Here is a 16022-nt window from a genome sequence, read left to right as displayed (position 1 = left end):
ATTTGAGGCATTTCATCATATTTTTCACCTGTATCAAAGAAAAGCCAATACAATTGCCTACATCAGGCAAAGAAACGAGACAAAAATTCTGTCAGTCATAACCACTGGGTTTTATTCACCAGCCTTCCTTCCCCACAGAGAATTAAGTGCACATGTTCATAGTTAACTTTGGTTTAACGCTAGTATGTTTAAAGTGAACTGCTTTTTAACCCAAAGCCTAAGAGAAATTTCTCTTAAACATATTTGAATTGATTTCTTTTGCTATTGTTTGTTAATACTAAAGTTACTTCCTTGCTTACTGTCTTGCAAAGACTTTTTCAATTCCTGATAAAGAAGAACAAAGGTCGCAGATCCATGGTGTGTGCCTGATCTTTGTAGCAATAGGCTGTTTATCTTTTTGCACTCAATTTCTGCAGGTAAGGAATTTTATTTTTCAGTAAGCGATTTAGTTATTTTCCCCCTTTTCCTGTTAAAATATCACTAAAGACTCCTTTATGTTTTAGGGATATGCTTTTGCTAAATCCGGGGAACTCCTCACCAAAAGGCTACGTAAATTGGGTTTCAGAGCAATGTTAGGGCAAGACATTGGCTGGTTTGATGACCTCAGAAATAGCCCTGGAGCACTGACAACAAGGCTTGCTACAGATGCTTCTCAAGTTCAAGGGGTAAGCCGTGGGGGAAACCAGGGATGTAGTAACTGGAGTAGACTTTCTTTCCTTTATGTATTCCAATAATCACGTAATTCCAATAACCACGTACATATTTCCTATGAAACAGGGACTCGTGGGGGGATACCCCAGAGCTACATTTTCACGCATTTCCAAAGCTGACAAACAGCAGCTAAAGTACACTGTCTCCTAGGTAATGCCCAGAATCAGTGTTATGGCATGAATCAAAATCTGTCAGAGTTTTGCATTTCCTCTGAGTCTGGCAATTGAGAAGAACTTTCCCTCCTTTCTCAGATCGTTTTGGTTTTTTTTTAGGCCCAGAGGCTCAGATTCCACGAGACTTAATGGCGCCCCCAGAGGGTGTGTGTGGAAAAAAGCTTCCTTCCACAGGTGCCTGGCTTGTAAGTTAGTCTTAGGAAAAGAAGCAGTTCTAAGCAGCCCAGCCGGGAACCTGAGGGAAAGACGGAGATGATTGCTATCTAGAATCCTGACACATTCCAAGGGCTGTCTTTTCTGACTAAGGGAGAGTAAGCTGTGGTTTCTAAACCCCAGAATCTGTAGCCTTGTTCAGGAGATTTGCACACGTGTACAAGATGAGGCTACACCTTTATAAAACCAGGCATTGGGTTAAAGGGATGAGTGTTCAGTTTGCCTCTCAACACCACTGCTCACTTTCCATGAAAATCAGAAAAAGAGGAAAAAGAAAAGTCATGGTTTGTCTGTGAGGCTCTTGGGAAAAAAAACTCACTGGATTTGGTAGTGCTGTACTGTATATCTCGACTTCTACCAGTTCAACCAACAATATGAACCATGATATGGAGAATTTCAAAGGAACATGGAATCCTCTTTAGAGGAAAATCCCCGTAAATTTTTCATTTTGATCATTCTAGGCTTTTTCTATTGTATAAATAGAAAATGTGTTTCCCACAGTCATTGGGTCACACTGTACATATTATTGTGTAATCTTTCTTTTTTCTACTGAAACAATCTGATGTGAGCCTATTTTGGTCCTTATATATCCTTCTACAATAAATTTTTAAAGAATGCTTAATTCATCATTTTAATATATCATCATTTCTTAAAGAATTCCCCGTTTAGGTCCTCCCTCCCCACATAAGCAATTTATATCATTTTGCATCAAGCTTGTGGCATACCCTTGATTATTTTTTTAGTTCTCAAAATATAATCACTGGATCAAAATGTATAGTCATTTTGAAAGGTTTTAATATGCATTGTCTTACTGCTTAAAGTTTTTACCAGTTTTACTCTCAACATTTGCGTATTCTAGTGTCTAGTTCACCTTATTCTTGACCTTAGATTAAATAAATAAGCCATAATCTCATCTCTTCTATTTTTGCAACCTTCAATCTGCAAGGAGCTTTTATAGTTATTTATTATCACTAGAATTAATCTCACACTAACTGGTCTAGCTCTGATACCCATGAAATGAGATTAGTCAATACATGAGCTCCCAAGAAGGTGTGAATAAGATGTACTTTTATTAATCCAGCCTTCAAGTGCATTGGGAGGTCTCTTTAATTAAAAGACCCTCCCTTTTTAAAACATAGAACTACCATATGATCAGTAATTCCACTCCTAGGTATATATCCAAAAGAATTGAAAGCAGTGACACAAACAGATACTTGTACACCCATATTCATAGCACCATTATTCATTATGGCCAAAAGGTGAAAACAACCCAAGTTTTCATCAACAGATCAATGGATAAACAAAACATGGTATATACACACAATGGAATATTATTCGGCTTTAAAATAAATGAAATCCTGATACCTGCTGTAACATGGATGGATCTTGAAAATATTATGCTTGATAAAATAAGCTAGACACAGAGGGATAAATATTGTATGATTCCACTTATATGTGGTACCTAGAATCGGCAAAGTCATAGAGACAGAAAATAGAATAGAGGTTAACAGGCGCTGGCTGGGGAGAGGGAGGAAGGGATGCTAAATTGAATGGGTATAGTTTTTGTTAGGAATGATGAAAAAGTTTCGGGAATAAATGTGGTGAGAGTTACAGTTGTGAAGGTATTTGATGCCACTGTCTTGTACATTTAGGAATGGCTAAAATGATAAACATTGTTATGTGTATTTTATCAAAATAATTTTTAAAAACCTATCTGTTTGCTACAAAATAGCTTTTTCATGATATTTAGTTAGAGACTGTGTGTCTGAAATTGGCTCATCACTTTTGGTTTGCAGGCTGCCGGCTCTCAGATCGGGATGATGGTCAATGCCTTCACTAACATCACCGTGGCCATGATCATCGCCTTCTTCTTTAGCTGGAAGCTAAGCCTGGTCATAGTGTGCTTCTTCCCCTTCTTGGCTTTATCGGGAGCCATACAGACCAAAATGTTGATGGGATTTGCCACTCATGACAAGCAGGCTATGGAGGTCGCAGGACAGGTAATCTCCCAGACCCACTTTTCAGACTGCTTATGGCTGAGTGGCTGTCAGACTGCTAGGAATGAGGGGTGCAAACAGACTTAAGGAAGCTGTCAGCCTACAAACATTCATGCTTAGAAACTTCCCATTAGCCTTTTTCATATATGCCTCTGATGATATGGGATTGAGCAGGTGTGGAGAAATAGTGGGGAAAACACAGAGGGTTACATGTTCAGTTTCCTGTCAAACAGTTATTTTTTTCTACATCCCAATTTGGTGTAGTATTCTCCTTTGCAAGAGAGGATAGTTCACTTTCCTGTCTGTTTTTTTCAGCTTAATGGTTTCTCCAGGTCATGCCACCCACACAGAGAGGAGTTACTATCTTTTTAATGGCACATGCTTTTAACTTTCACACTTCAGTGTCTGCCTGACTTGTGGCAAATGTCTTTCCCAAAGAGAACCATGAGGTATATACAGTTTAGGTCTCGAATACACTTAGGTTTTAGCTGTGCACTTTTAAGAGTGTGTTCTAATTAAATCTGGTTATCAGAGGTAAATGAAGATATGGTGGCATAGACAGATATCAGGGATAAGGAATCATGCACACACACATAAACACACCCTCACCTTTTAACAAATTTACTATAAACTAGGTTTTTTCTCTTTAAAGAGAGAATGTGAACATTGCCCAAGTAGGCAGAAGCCAAAAGAATTTCGTATGCCAATAGTAGGAAGTAGCCCACTTTTGTACCGTTTTTAGGATAGAACCCTAATTCAGAAACAGTGGTTATTTACCCTAGAGTAGGGATTGAAACAAATACAAATTTGTAGTATAGACTAAAAGATAAACTTCATACTCAGTTTTAATCTATCTTATATAGTATTTGGTCCTAATTTTTTAAGAAATAGAATCTAATATTTTAGGTTTATATTATTAAACAATCTTTTTCTCTCAGACGCATCTAAAGATACCATTTTGAACATTTCAAATGAATTCACAAAGATAGCCTTGTGTACCGTTTTTCCCCCTCTTCTCTCTTCCTCAACAAGTAGAGGCAACAAAGGCATGTTAGGATCAAGCAGAACTTGTGTTGAACTGATAGAACGTCTCAGGGTCCAGTCAAATTGATCTCCAGCAACTTCTCTATGTTCCCAGATGATGCCACCATCTGTGCTGTATACTGCCTTCTGTCGTTTGCACCAGATCTAATCCATGTAACGGTTGAAAATGTCATGAAAGCAGTTATTTCTGCTCTTTTATTTCTAAAACTCTTTTTCATTCTTCAGATTACAAACGAAGCCCTCAGTAATATTCGCACTGTGGCTGGCATTGGAAAGGAGAGGCAGTTTATAGAAGTGTTTGAGACTGAACTGGAGAAGCCATACAAGACAGCCATCCGAAAAGCAAATGTTTACGGATTCTGCTTTGGTTTTTCCCAGTGCATTGTGTTTGTTGCTAATTCTGCTTCCTACAGATATGGAGGTTACTTAATTCCCAATGAGGGGCTCCATTTCAGCTATGTGTTCAGGTGAGGACTACCTGGCCAAAGTCATAAAAGGTCAGCACTCTAGAGAGGAATAGTCTGGTTCTATCTGTTAGCTTCTGCTGCTTAAACCATCCCAAACATGGTGTCTTCAACAGCTCAGATTTATTATTTCTTAAAGATTCTGTGGGCTGTCAGGGTGGTCCTTCTGGACTGGGCTGACTCAGTCAGGCTTCTGAGTGCCCTTCTCTCTCCACATGGCCTCTTAGCAGCTGAGCTTGGTTTCTTCACATTGTGCTCTTGGAGTTCCAAGTGCAACAGAAGATTGCAAACCCCAACATGCAAGCACTAGCCAACTCTGCATGCATCACGTTTTCTAATATCTCTTTGGCCAAAGAAAGTCATATGACCAAGTCCAGATTCAGAGAAAAGGGGAACGGACCCCATCTTTTGATGAGAGGATCCGATAAGTGTTTCTCCTTTACTCTCACACGGCTATCACATGGCACTGACACCTGATGGCTGTCCTACAGTTCAATTTATCCTGACACTATTTACCTGGAGATAGCGTTGGGTCCTCCCACAGGTTAAGGGCTCAGTCCTGCAAGACTGCCCCTCCCCCAACCCTCCACACCAAAGCAAGTCCAGGTCATCACCTGTGCTTCTGACCAACAAGCTATAGACCCAAGGTTCGCATGACCTCGTCCTAAGCTTTGATTAATATGCTAGAGCGGCTCACAGAACTCAGAGGAACATTTACTTACTAGATTACCAGTTTATTACAAAAGAATACAACTCAGGAACAGCCAGATGGAAGAGATGCATAGGGTACGGTGTGTGGGAAGGGCTTGGAGTTTTCATACCCTCCCCAAGAATGCCACTCTCCTAAAATCTCCATGTGTTCACCAGCCCAGAAGCTCTCTGCACTCTGTCTTTTGGGTTTTTATGGAGGCTCCATCACGTAGACCTGACTAATTAAATCATTGACCATTGTCGATTAAACTCAATCTCCAGCCTCTCCCCTCCCCTGAGGTTGGGGAAGGGACTGAAGTTCCACCCCTTTAATCACATGGTTGGCTCTCCAGGCAACCAGGCCCCATCCTTAGGTTATCTAGAGTTTTTACGAAAGTCGCTTCATTAACATAACAAAAGACACCTCTGTCCTCTCAAAACTTGGGCAATTACAAGGGCTTAGGAGTCTGTACCAGGAACTAACAAAAGACCAATATAGTTTTCTTATCATAAGTCACAATATCGCAGAGGAATAAAAAAATCATATTGCAAAGTGGTGTGTCCAGAGTAATAGGACAAATTAAGCATTTTCACAATCTACCACACTGGTTAATGCTGAGAAAATCTAAAGTCCTTGAATAAGATGGTTCCTAGAACTACCTTATTTGAACTCCACTTCTTGTAAAGAAGGCACATGTCTAGCTGACTCTTCCTAGGTAGAGACAGCAAAGACTAGTCAGGGGAATTTTGTTCTTTTGTTTATAGCTGGAGTCTGCTCTTCTAATAAGGTTAGCTTTGAGTCCAGTTTCTCACATTTCCAGACACCTAAGGGTGTCAGGGTACCAAGGGACTGGGTGCACATGCATATGGGTGTGGTGTGATGGGGCAGGGAACCTTGGAAGGATGAGGGGGAGACGGTCTGAGAAAGCCTTGGAGGACATTAGGAAAATCGGCCCTAAAAGACATCTCTTCTCCAGCCACGAGTTCTGTCTGCTCGTCCTCTATCTTCTTCTAGAAATATAGAAGAAATTTTTTTCTCCTGCCCCACTATGCCCACCTCAACCAGGAAAGTCTCCTTTCTAAATTTTTGCATATGTAGAGCTACTAACACCAAGTCAGAAATCACAAACTCTTGACTTGTTCAGTTTATGTAAGACTTTTGAAGAATTCTTTGCCAATGTGTAAAAATTGGGACACTACAGAAAGCTCCCAATTTCTGGCTTCTCTTTAAAAAATGAAAGATGACCTTCCATCATTTCCTATTTTATTCTGGGTGCTTGTCATAGCTTTAAGTTTTGGACTGGGCTCCTAGAGATGTGTGGCTTTGCCAGTCTGGCCTAAAACAATTTCTGCTTATGAACTGAGCAGTAAAACACACAGAGACACCCCACACCACCCCACCCCCACTGAGGCAGGCCCCATGGTACACTGCAGTGCAGGTGGACAACTTCAGGGGGCGCCCCTCGCAGCATGGTCTATAGAGCAAAAGGGCTATCTCTTATCATATTTATCACTCATTTATTTTTTCACTTATTTGCTCGTTAATTATGCACACATTGAGGCTGGGACAAGTAGAAGGATACAGGCAATTGCATCATGCTGTCTGAAGCATTAATTACATGCTTGCTTGGTACAGAATTGATGCTTATATCGCCAATCATTATCTTTTACACATTAATCATAGATTCATAGAATGTTAACATTGTAAAAATGCAACCCAATCCGGTGATCTTTCAACCTCCCTCCTTTTTTTTTTTTTTTCTAAGAAGTCTTTTTTTCTCAAACAAACTTTTTAAAAAAGGCTGTTGTAGTTGAAGCAGGGTTTGGAGATCTGAGCCCCCCTTTTTCAATCCTCCCCTCACCCTTTCTTCTTAGCACACAATTTGAAAAAGGCTAATCTCTCCAATCTCCCATTCCCAGACAAGTCTAAAGAGACCTGCTCAAGGCTGCTCTGTCCTTTCCAGGGCTAGACCCCCAAACTCCTGCCTCTTAGGCCGTCACACCAACCACACCGCGCCCTTTCTACCTGGGTGTCTGTCCAACTACAGGGTGATCTCTTCAGTTGTACTGAGTGCGACAGCTCTTGGGAGAGCCTCCTCTTATACGCCAAGTTATGCCAAAGCTAAAATCTCAGCCGCACGCTTTTTCCAACTGCTGGACCGACAACCCACAATCAATGTGTATAGTAGTGCGGGTGAAAGATGGGTAAGTATAGAGGGGTAAGAGGGCAGTGGGGGAGGCTTGTGCTTCTGTGTGTGTGCAGAGCAGCCATTGGGGCTGGTTATTCAAGACCACTTATCTTCTAAATTCTGCAGTATATGGGTGAACTCATATGCCCTCGGAATGGACAGACAGTAGATTTACAAATGTAAAGGAATGAAGTACCTTAGCATTAAAAATTCTTCATAAAGCTGGAACTTGAATAAGGCAATGATATCCAGTGAATACTTGTTTTATAGTACACAGGTACTATAAAACACACTTAGTTCCGGAATGAATGAAGCTACATGTCTTTTGAGACCTACCCAACCACCAGGATTTCTACTGATATCCTGGTACGGAATGTAGAAAAACAAGTTTCTCCTGTCCAATAATACTGATTTAACTCATGTTTATCTGTGTTCCACATGAGCTCATGTGGACTCCCAGAAAATTAATTTGATCTCAATGAAATATCACTTTTTCTAATTGATAGTCCCTACAGGTGTTTTTAAACCTTCCCTGCCTAATTTTTAATATCCCAGTATGTTCAAGAGAGCCAAAAACCCCTAAACCCCAGTAAAGTCAACTAAATTCAGAAATCTTTTAAAATTGGTCAAATGCCCTATTTCTCCTTCAGCTCAATAAAAAGTAAGTCTCTGTGTGGTTTATTAAATGTCTATCCATTTCTAGAGTTCACACGTCAGAGAGTACAACTCAAGGTATTTCACCTTTGCAATTCAGGGCTCAAGTAACTTTCTGTGTAAGTCATTTCAAGTGTAATGCTATTATTTTAAATCTCTTGGGGAACAGAGCTGTAGGAATTTGCACAATTACTGGCTTCTGTGATGTAATCATATCCTGTATTTTCTTCCATGCAGAATGTCAAAGAATGGGTGACAAGGAAATCCCCTTAGGTTAGAATGGGAATAAGAGATCAAATATCTTTAAATTCAATGCTCAAGCCTCCTTTTATTCTACATCTGCTGGAATAGGGACTAGAATGTCATTTCATTAAGTTGCTGTCTTTATACTTTGCACTTCGGCAGCTCAGTGTTGAAGGTATCTTAAGCAAGGACTTAAAACTCAGGCTTATGTGCATTTTCAATAGTCTAGATTCTAGTAGAGCATATATAATTCTAATCTTCCTGTCCACAGGACAACTTCCAGGGGCAGATTGACTTTGTTGACTGTAAATTTACATATCCTTCCCGACCTGATATACAAGTTCTGAATGGTCTCTCAGTGTCTGTTGGTCCAGGGCAAACCCTGGCATTTGTTGGAAGCAGTGGATGTGGTAAAAGCACTAGTATTCAGCTGTTGGAACGTTTCTATGATCCTGACCAAGGGAAGGTGGTAAGCAATTCAAAATTGTCAATGCATTTGAGAATTTTGCTTTCTGCAGAGTATCTCCAACCCCTAAAAGTCATCTTCAAGGTTGTGTCTTGCCAGACTCATTCCAAAGCGCTTGCCTTGGACAGTATTTTCCAGTTCCAGTCATTTGCTGGTTGACCTGATTCTACCTCACAATTTCTAACATTATATTCTTCTCAGTTCCAGATGGTCTGCTGACCAGTTAGGCAAAAAAACCTGCAAAGCTGGAGATGAGTGTACTTAACAGAAGCATTCACTTACCTGTAAATGGTGCAGAAAGTGCAGACTAATCAGGAAACTAATGACTGGGAATGGAAAAAGTGGGGGTGATAAGAAACACAATGATAAATGAGTAAGAAAGGGAATTTAGTATGAAAAATCTGAGACAATCCTGGTTCAAGAAGCTAAAGTCTAAATAATATAAGGACCTCAAATTGGTAGTCATATGCCATAAATCTTTGGTAAGGATGTTTGAAAAACTGGTGGTTTGCTTTGTTGCTTATTTTCCACAGAATTTCTTCCTCTTTTCTCTTCTTTTCTTTTTCCTTTCTATTTTTTCCAAATAATATATGCAGAGGAGCACAAAGTAGAATAAGAAAGATTTGTTTAAAAAAACAAAACAAAACCAACCCCTTATTCCACCCTTTCCACCCCCCATTCTCCATTTTTCTGCTCAAAGGCAACTATCTTTAACCACTTTATGTTTTTAGATCTCCCAATGATTACCTTAAAGTCCCTAAATAATATGCTTTATGCTGCTGTTTCACGATTTAACGAATTTAGACCCTCTGTTGATTTATTCTCAAGAGATGGAAATTTAGCTTACCCTCACTTCTCCCCCTCCTTTTACCCACCTCCTCCCAATATGGTTACATTACTTTTAAAAGTTCTTTTATTTGTAAATTTAATTAATACACTTCTGTTTCTTTTCCATCACCTATAGATAACATCTCTTGAATTCTCATTTTCTAAGATGAGAATATTAGCAATTCTACCTCTATTTTCACCTCTTCCTCCCTCTTTTCACCTCTCAAGTCCTAATAACTATACTTTTATATTATCATTTTTTTCTTTAATTGGAGTATAATTGCTTTACAATGTTGTGTTAGTTTCTGCTGTACAATGAAGTGAATCAGCTGTATGTATACATACATCCCCTCCCTCTCGGACCTCCCTCCCTCCCCCTCCCCCACCCCCACCCCCCCATCTGGGTCGTCACAGAGCACCAAGCTGAGTTCCCTGTGCTATACAGCAGTTTCCCACTAGCTATCCGTTTTACACATGGTAGTGTATTTATGTCAAACCTAATCTCCCAATTTGTCCCACCCTCCCCTTCCCCCACTGTGTCCACATGTCTGTTCTCTACATCTATGTCTCTATTCCTGCCCTACAAATAGGTTCACTATTTTTCTAGATTCTACATATATGCGTTAATATACGATATTTGTTTTTCTCTTTCTGCCTTACTTCACTCTGTATGACAGACTCTAGGTCCATCCACGTCTCTACAAATGACCCAGTTTCATTCCTTTTTATGGCTGAGTAATATTCCATTGTATATATGTACTACATTTTAAAAAAAAGAATATGAAATGCTTACCTTTTGTTTATAACATTTATTATCTTTCATGCTTTTACTCTAGGTTGATTCTAAAAGTTGAAAATCTATTAACAACTTTTATTATGGCTAAGTAAATATTGTTCATCTCATAGTTAAGTAGTGAGGTACATTAGCATTACATTTTTCTTTCTTGATTGTTTTTCTGAAAGACTTTCTTTTTTCTTGCATTCTCTGCCTTTATAAAATCTTTAGTTTCTTCCAATGTCTCTCTCCTGATACCTATTCTGAGGAACCTGCTTCTTTCCCTTATTTCTGCCACTGCCTGGACTAATTACTTCCTACACCTGCTGAACAACTGTCAGCCTATGAGTTTCCTGCAGTATCTTTTGGATTAGATCCATTATTTCCTAGTTCCCGTATCTTCCTCTTTCTTTGGTTTTCCGTCTCATTTTGTTGGAGTGCATCTTCAAGTAGTTTTCTAAGAAATGATTCAGAGGTGTGGGTCTAATTGATTATTTAATCCTTTTTTTTTGAAAAAGGACTTTCTGATATCCCTGAATAGTATAATCTTCATTGCAATGAGGATAGATAACATGATGAGAAATGCTGAAAGAAACTTGAAAGAGGCAACTAAAGTTTCCCTTGCATAAAGCAAAACAAGAAAACAAGCAAACAGATAGTGGTAAAGTCCAGGAAATTATGAAAATAAGGAGTAAGAGTTGATTATCTGTAGTTTATAATCACTTTTATTAATTTTAGGTATAGAGATTTTAATTTGTTTGTAAGTATTTGGTGATTGATGAATCTAGAAAGTACATTGCCCTGGGGGGGTCTGATCTCTACAAAGGAGAGGATCCAGTTTCCCCAAATGTCAGATCTTTCATGTCTATCACCCAGGTAGACTGTGAACTACATGACATGCAGGGACCTGAATCCTTCATGTTTGACTTCTTCAACATTAACATGTATATTAAGTATATTTCTCTGAATGTACTCAGTGAATGTTCTGGTCGCAGGTAGAAAGCAATGCCCATGAAGAAATCAGTATGATTCCTTGCATTTCATAGATGCAATATATTTTGTTACATCATCGTAAAATGTTTCTACAAACATTTTTCAGTAGGAAAAATACCACCTTTAATGCAATTTTTAAAAATCCTCTTTGCTCCTCAGGAAGCTAACAAACGCAGACATTCAACGTTTTCAACATTTAATTGGGTACCTATGATGTGCCCAGCACTGCATTAGGCCCTGTGGGAAATTCTAAGGAGCATGAAGCATGTCTTATGTCTTCTAGGAGCTTACAATACTAGCATATAGACAACAATTAGCAAACAGCTCCAGTATTTAATTGTTAAATCGTGCTTTGCAGTCTATAAGTACTATGGAAAATGCATAGAGGAAGATGAGCGAGGGCTAATTGTTGAAGAATGCCTTATATTTTTTCTAGTAGTGTTTGTTTTTTACACTGCCAAAAAATTATCTAAAACGTCATATATTTACACCATTTAATATAATCTTTTTCTGAAATCATGGGGCCAAATACTTTACAGTGTTATAGTATGTGAGACATACTGTACCTTTACTATTCTAAGGCTTTTAAGTGAAAGAGCTCAAATGGTAGACATGAGTTCCTGTAATTAACTGCCTAGATAGATCATGAGTTCCTAAAAAACAGAGATTATTTTTTCCTTCTTTCATTATTATTGTTTTAACATCTTTATTGGAGTATAATTGCTTTACAATGGTGTGTTAGTTTCTGCTTTATAACAAAGTGAATCAGCTATACATACACATATATCCCCATATCTCCTCCTTCTTGCATCTCCCTCACACCCTCCCTATCCCACCCCTCTAGGTGGTCACAAAGCACTGAGCTGATCTCCCTGTGCTATGCGGCTGCTTCCCACTAGCTATCTATTTTACATTTGGTAGTATATATAAGTCCCTGCCACTCTCTCACTTCGTCCCAGCTTACCCTTCCCACTCCTCGTGTCCTCAAGTCCATTCTCTATGTCTGTGTCTTTATTCCTGTCCTGCCCCTAGGTTCATGAGAACCATTTTTTTTTTTTTTTTTTTTTTTTAGATTCCATATATATGTGTTAGCATACGGTATTTGTTTTTCTCTTTCTGACTTACTTCACACTTTATGACAGACTCTAGGCCCATCCACCTCACTACAAATTATTTTTTCTTTATATAGCATACAAAGGACTGTCTAGCATGGTGCCTTTGTGGCAGGTAATTCAATATATGTTTGTTGGTTGACTAAGTGAATAAATGTACTCCTTTCTGACTGGGGTCTTTTATCTCAATTATTCAGAGGTTAGTATCAGTGAAATCAAGGAACCAGGTTTGATTCTTACATTGTCCAATAGCTTTACATAGGAAACCCCATTTCATAACCCATGGAGTCTCAAAATTGAGCAATTCTGTGTACTTGGAGAGGATGTGCTGCACCAAAGGATAAGGGGAAGTTTTTTTTTTTAACTAGATACTGTCTGGAGTGCCTTTCCTGTTTGTATAATACTACATGTAGAACTAAAGTTTGGGAAACAAACAACCATGTCTGATCACAACTTTGACACCACTTCTGGCAGACACCACCTCCAGAGGTCAAAGGCAACATAATTTATTTCCAAGAGTCCTTGGATTGTTATCTCTTAAGCAAAGCAAATATCTTGCATAACACTAACTCTAGGATACAAACTTTCCTCACTGCTGGAATTCTAAAACTCAGTGCCCTGGTTGTCACCTCTATTGGCAGATGATAGATGGGCATGACACCAAAAATGTAAATGTCCAGTTTCTCCGCTCGAAGATTGGAATCGTTTCCCAGGAACCAGTGTTGTTTGCCTGTAGCATAGTGGACAATATCAAGTATGGAGACAACACCAAAGAAATCCCCACGGAAAAAGTCATAGAAGCCGCAAAGCAGGCTCAGCTGCATGACTTTGTCATGTCCCTTCCAGAGGTGGGTACCAAGTCAGAGTCATTCCCTATGGCAGACGGGGAGGGAGAGAGGTAGAATGACTAAAAAGTATTATGATTGTGGCTCAAGGAGAAGGTCAAAGGCAACACAACTTATTTCCCAGTGCCCTGAGATCGTCTCAGTCTTTTACGCAAAATATATGTCCTTCATCAACATAATCTTTAGTTTTGGAAAGTAGTGTATTATCCAACGCAAAGGATGCTCTATTACTTGTTGTAAGTAAAGCAGTACCACAGTGAGCATCAGCTTAGCATAACGGAAAAAAATCCTGGGATTTGGAACAGACATTGATCTGAATCCAAGCTTGGCCACTTTCTAGTGTAAAGTTACTTCTGTAACAATTACTTTTCTGAGACTCAGTCATCTGCAAAATGCAAAAAATAACTTAGAATGAGAGAGCACACATAATAGCCTCACAAAGAAAGCTGCTGCTGTTACTATTGTCATCATGATCATTTCATTACTTGGCAGCAACTCCTGTGTGTGGCGGGTAAGTTGCATTTGCCTTGGAGTTCCTCACTTTCCCAGAGCCAAGTTTGAATGTAGTGTGATATTGACTCTGCATTTTTCCATCCACCAAGGGTCTCTCTTGGTGGTTGGTCACTAAGAAAATTAAGACATGGAAACTGAAAAATAGTAATAGGGAGAAAATGATTTCTGTAAACATTAAATGATAAGCTGGCTAGAATAGTTAGTACAATACCTGATGCATAGTAAATACTCTGTGAATGTAACTGTTTTTTTACATAGGCGTCAGGTAGGGATTTTCCTTCATAATTTCATCTAAAATAACAAATATGTTAACTAGTTATTAATATCTGCATTGTTCAGATGAGTTTGCAGCTCACAGAAATTTAAATAATTTGTTCATGATCACAGAGCTGGTATGCAGCAAGAGTGAAGATTGAAAGTTAGGCTTGTGTTCCAGAATGATGCTACCTCAACAAGGGAATGGACCAGGAGATTTCTTGAAGGCCCTTGTATGCCTAGGATCATTCTGTCTTGGAAAGATCTTCCAGACAGGAGCTTGGAAATCAGGGAATCTTAAATCAGGGAAGATCTCATACGCAAGGAGAAAGAGATCAAAAATACAAACCTAAAAGAAATGCAGAGAAAGGGATACAAAGTCTCCGTGTTTCCCAACATGAAAGGTCATAAAACGCCATATTTTTTTTAATATTCCTAAATGGATTTGACATCCTTTATACAAATTATTCCCAATTTCAAAAAAAACAAATTGGTTAAATCCTCAGAGGGGTCATTGACGTGGGCTCCATACAGCACAGGAGCAATGGCTGTTTCTGGTTCTCAAACTTACCATATTTTTTCCAGAAATATGAAACTAATGTTGGCTCCCAGGGGTCTCAACTCTCTCGAGGGGAGAAACAACGCATTGCTATTGCTCGGGCCATCGTACGAGATCCTAAAATCTTGCTACTAGATGAAGCTACTTCTGCCTTAGACACAGAAAGTGAAAAGGTAGGTATTGATTTTCTAAAGTCTTAGATCATTGTAAATGAGTTTTTTGCTGTAATATTTGTCCTTATAAAATGGCAGTATTGTTAATTTTCTGATTCATTAATAGTAGAAATTGCCACTCCTTTGTGGCACCCAAAGACAATAGTCTAGAGAAAGTGATTTAAAATAAGATTGCTTCAAATAAAAAAATTTTTTTCACTTTAAAATAAGAATTGTTTTTAAGATTGTTTAGGCTAGGTGACACTTTTTTCATGGGCAAATAATGAGCTTTCTTAAATAAAATAAAATAATCCAGGCCATCTGATAGGCATTTCATATTTTATAGTTCTAAAGTTCCATGGCAGAGCAGGTGGGAAGCATACAACACAAAGTTAGAGGTGGTATCTGATGTGCAGTTTGCATGAAAGGAAATGTAATTGGGCAAAACACAATTATGAAACTTACCATTTAAAATTAACTCCTTAAAAGTCAGGATTCTGTTTTGGAGAGAGCTAAAATGTCCTCAATGAAGAACAGTATCAGGAGTGACCGTTTAACTGTTACCTTACATTGTTTCCTTGGTTTCATTTTAGCAAACTAAACCCTCAAGTATTGTAAAATTACTTTGTGATCTTGTAGTTTGGTTCATTCTGGCTTCACTGAAATTTTTCAGCTTGTAGACTGCAATTTAAGTCACTGATGCATTGCATTCAGCAAATATTTATTTAATCCTCTCTCTCCTGTCAAGCCTTTGGGTTTAACCCCTGAATATAGAGATGTTAATCAGGTGGTATGAAACAGAACTCTCGCGATGGTGGGCCAGGGAACAAGCATGCGTCTTTGCATCAACTTTCCATCTTCTCTTTGCAGACGGTGCAGGTCGCCTTGGACAAAGCCAGAGAAGGTCGGACCTGCATTGTCATTGCCCATCGTTTGTCCACCATCCGGAACTCGGATACCATTGCTGTCATGTCACAGGGGATAGTGATTGAAAAGGGGACCCATGAAGAACTGATGGCCCAGAAAGGAGCCTACTACAAACTAGTCACCACAGGAGCCCCCATCAGTTGACCTGACCTGAGAACTTCATGCACAGTTGGTGCACCAATTACAGAAGTGCTGTGGGGTTTTGTTTTTGTTTTTTTT

At 39.0% G+C, this 16022-nt stretch overlaps 1 protein-coding gene across 3 annotated transcripts in view; it reads left to right on the top strand.

Annotated features, from left to right (window-relative positions):
• The window catches only part of ABCB11 (ATP binding cassette subfamily B member 11), an 82731-nt gene extending 66709 nt beyond the window's left edge, over positions 1 to 16022 (top strand). For 2 of the 3 annotated variants that reach the window (XM_061201425.1, XM_061201416.1), the window contains exons 19-27: positions 312 to 416; positions 504 to 665; positions 2894 to 3097; positions 4364 to 4605; positions 7341 to 7497; positions 8650 to 8847; positions 13194 to 13400; positions 14751 to 14897; positions 15747 to 16022. In XM_061201425.1, the coding sequence (XP_061057408.1) occupies positions 312 to 416; positions 504 to 665; positions 2894 to 3097; positions 4364 to 4605; positions 7341 to 7497; positions 8650 to 8847; positions 13194 to 13400; positions 14751 to 14897; positions 15747 to 15947 (1623 nt within the window). In that variant the 3' untranslated portion in view covers positions 15948 to 16022. Of the gene's footprint in view, positions 1 to 311; positions 417 to 503; positions 666 to 2893; positions 3098 to 4363; positions 4606 to 7340; positions 7498 to 8649; positions 8848 to 13193; positions 13405 to 14750; positions 14898 to 15746 lie in introns of all 3 variants that reach the window. The other variant, XM_061201435.1, reaches the window with a different exon arrangement.

This window comes from Eubalaena glacialis, chromosome 1 (assembly GCF_028564815.1).
Source record: "Eubalaena glacialis isolate mEubGla1 chromosome 1, mEubGla1.1.hap2.+ XY, whole genome shotgun sequence".
Lineage (NCBI taxonomy): Eukaryota > Metazoa > Chordata > Mammalia > Artiodactyla > Balaenidae > Eubalaena > Eubalaena glacialis.
The sequence above is the reverse complement of the archived record's forward strand: the minus strand, read 5'-3'. Positions and strand labels throughout refer to the sequence as shown.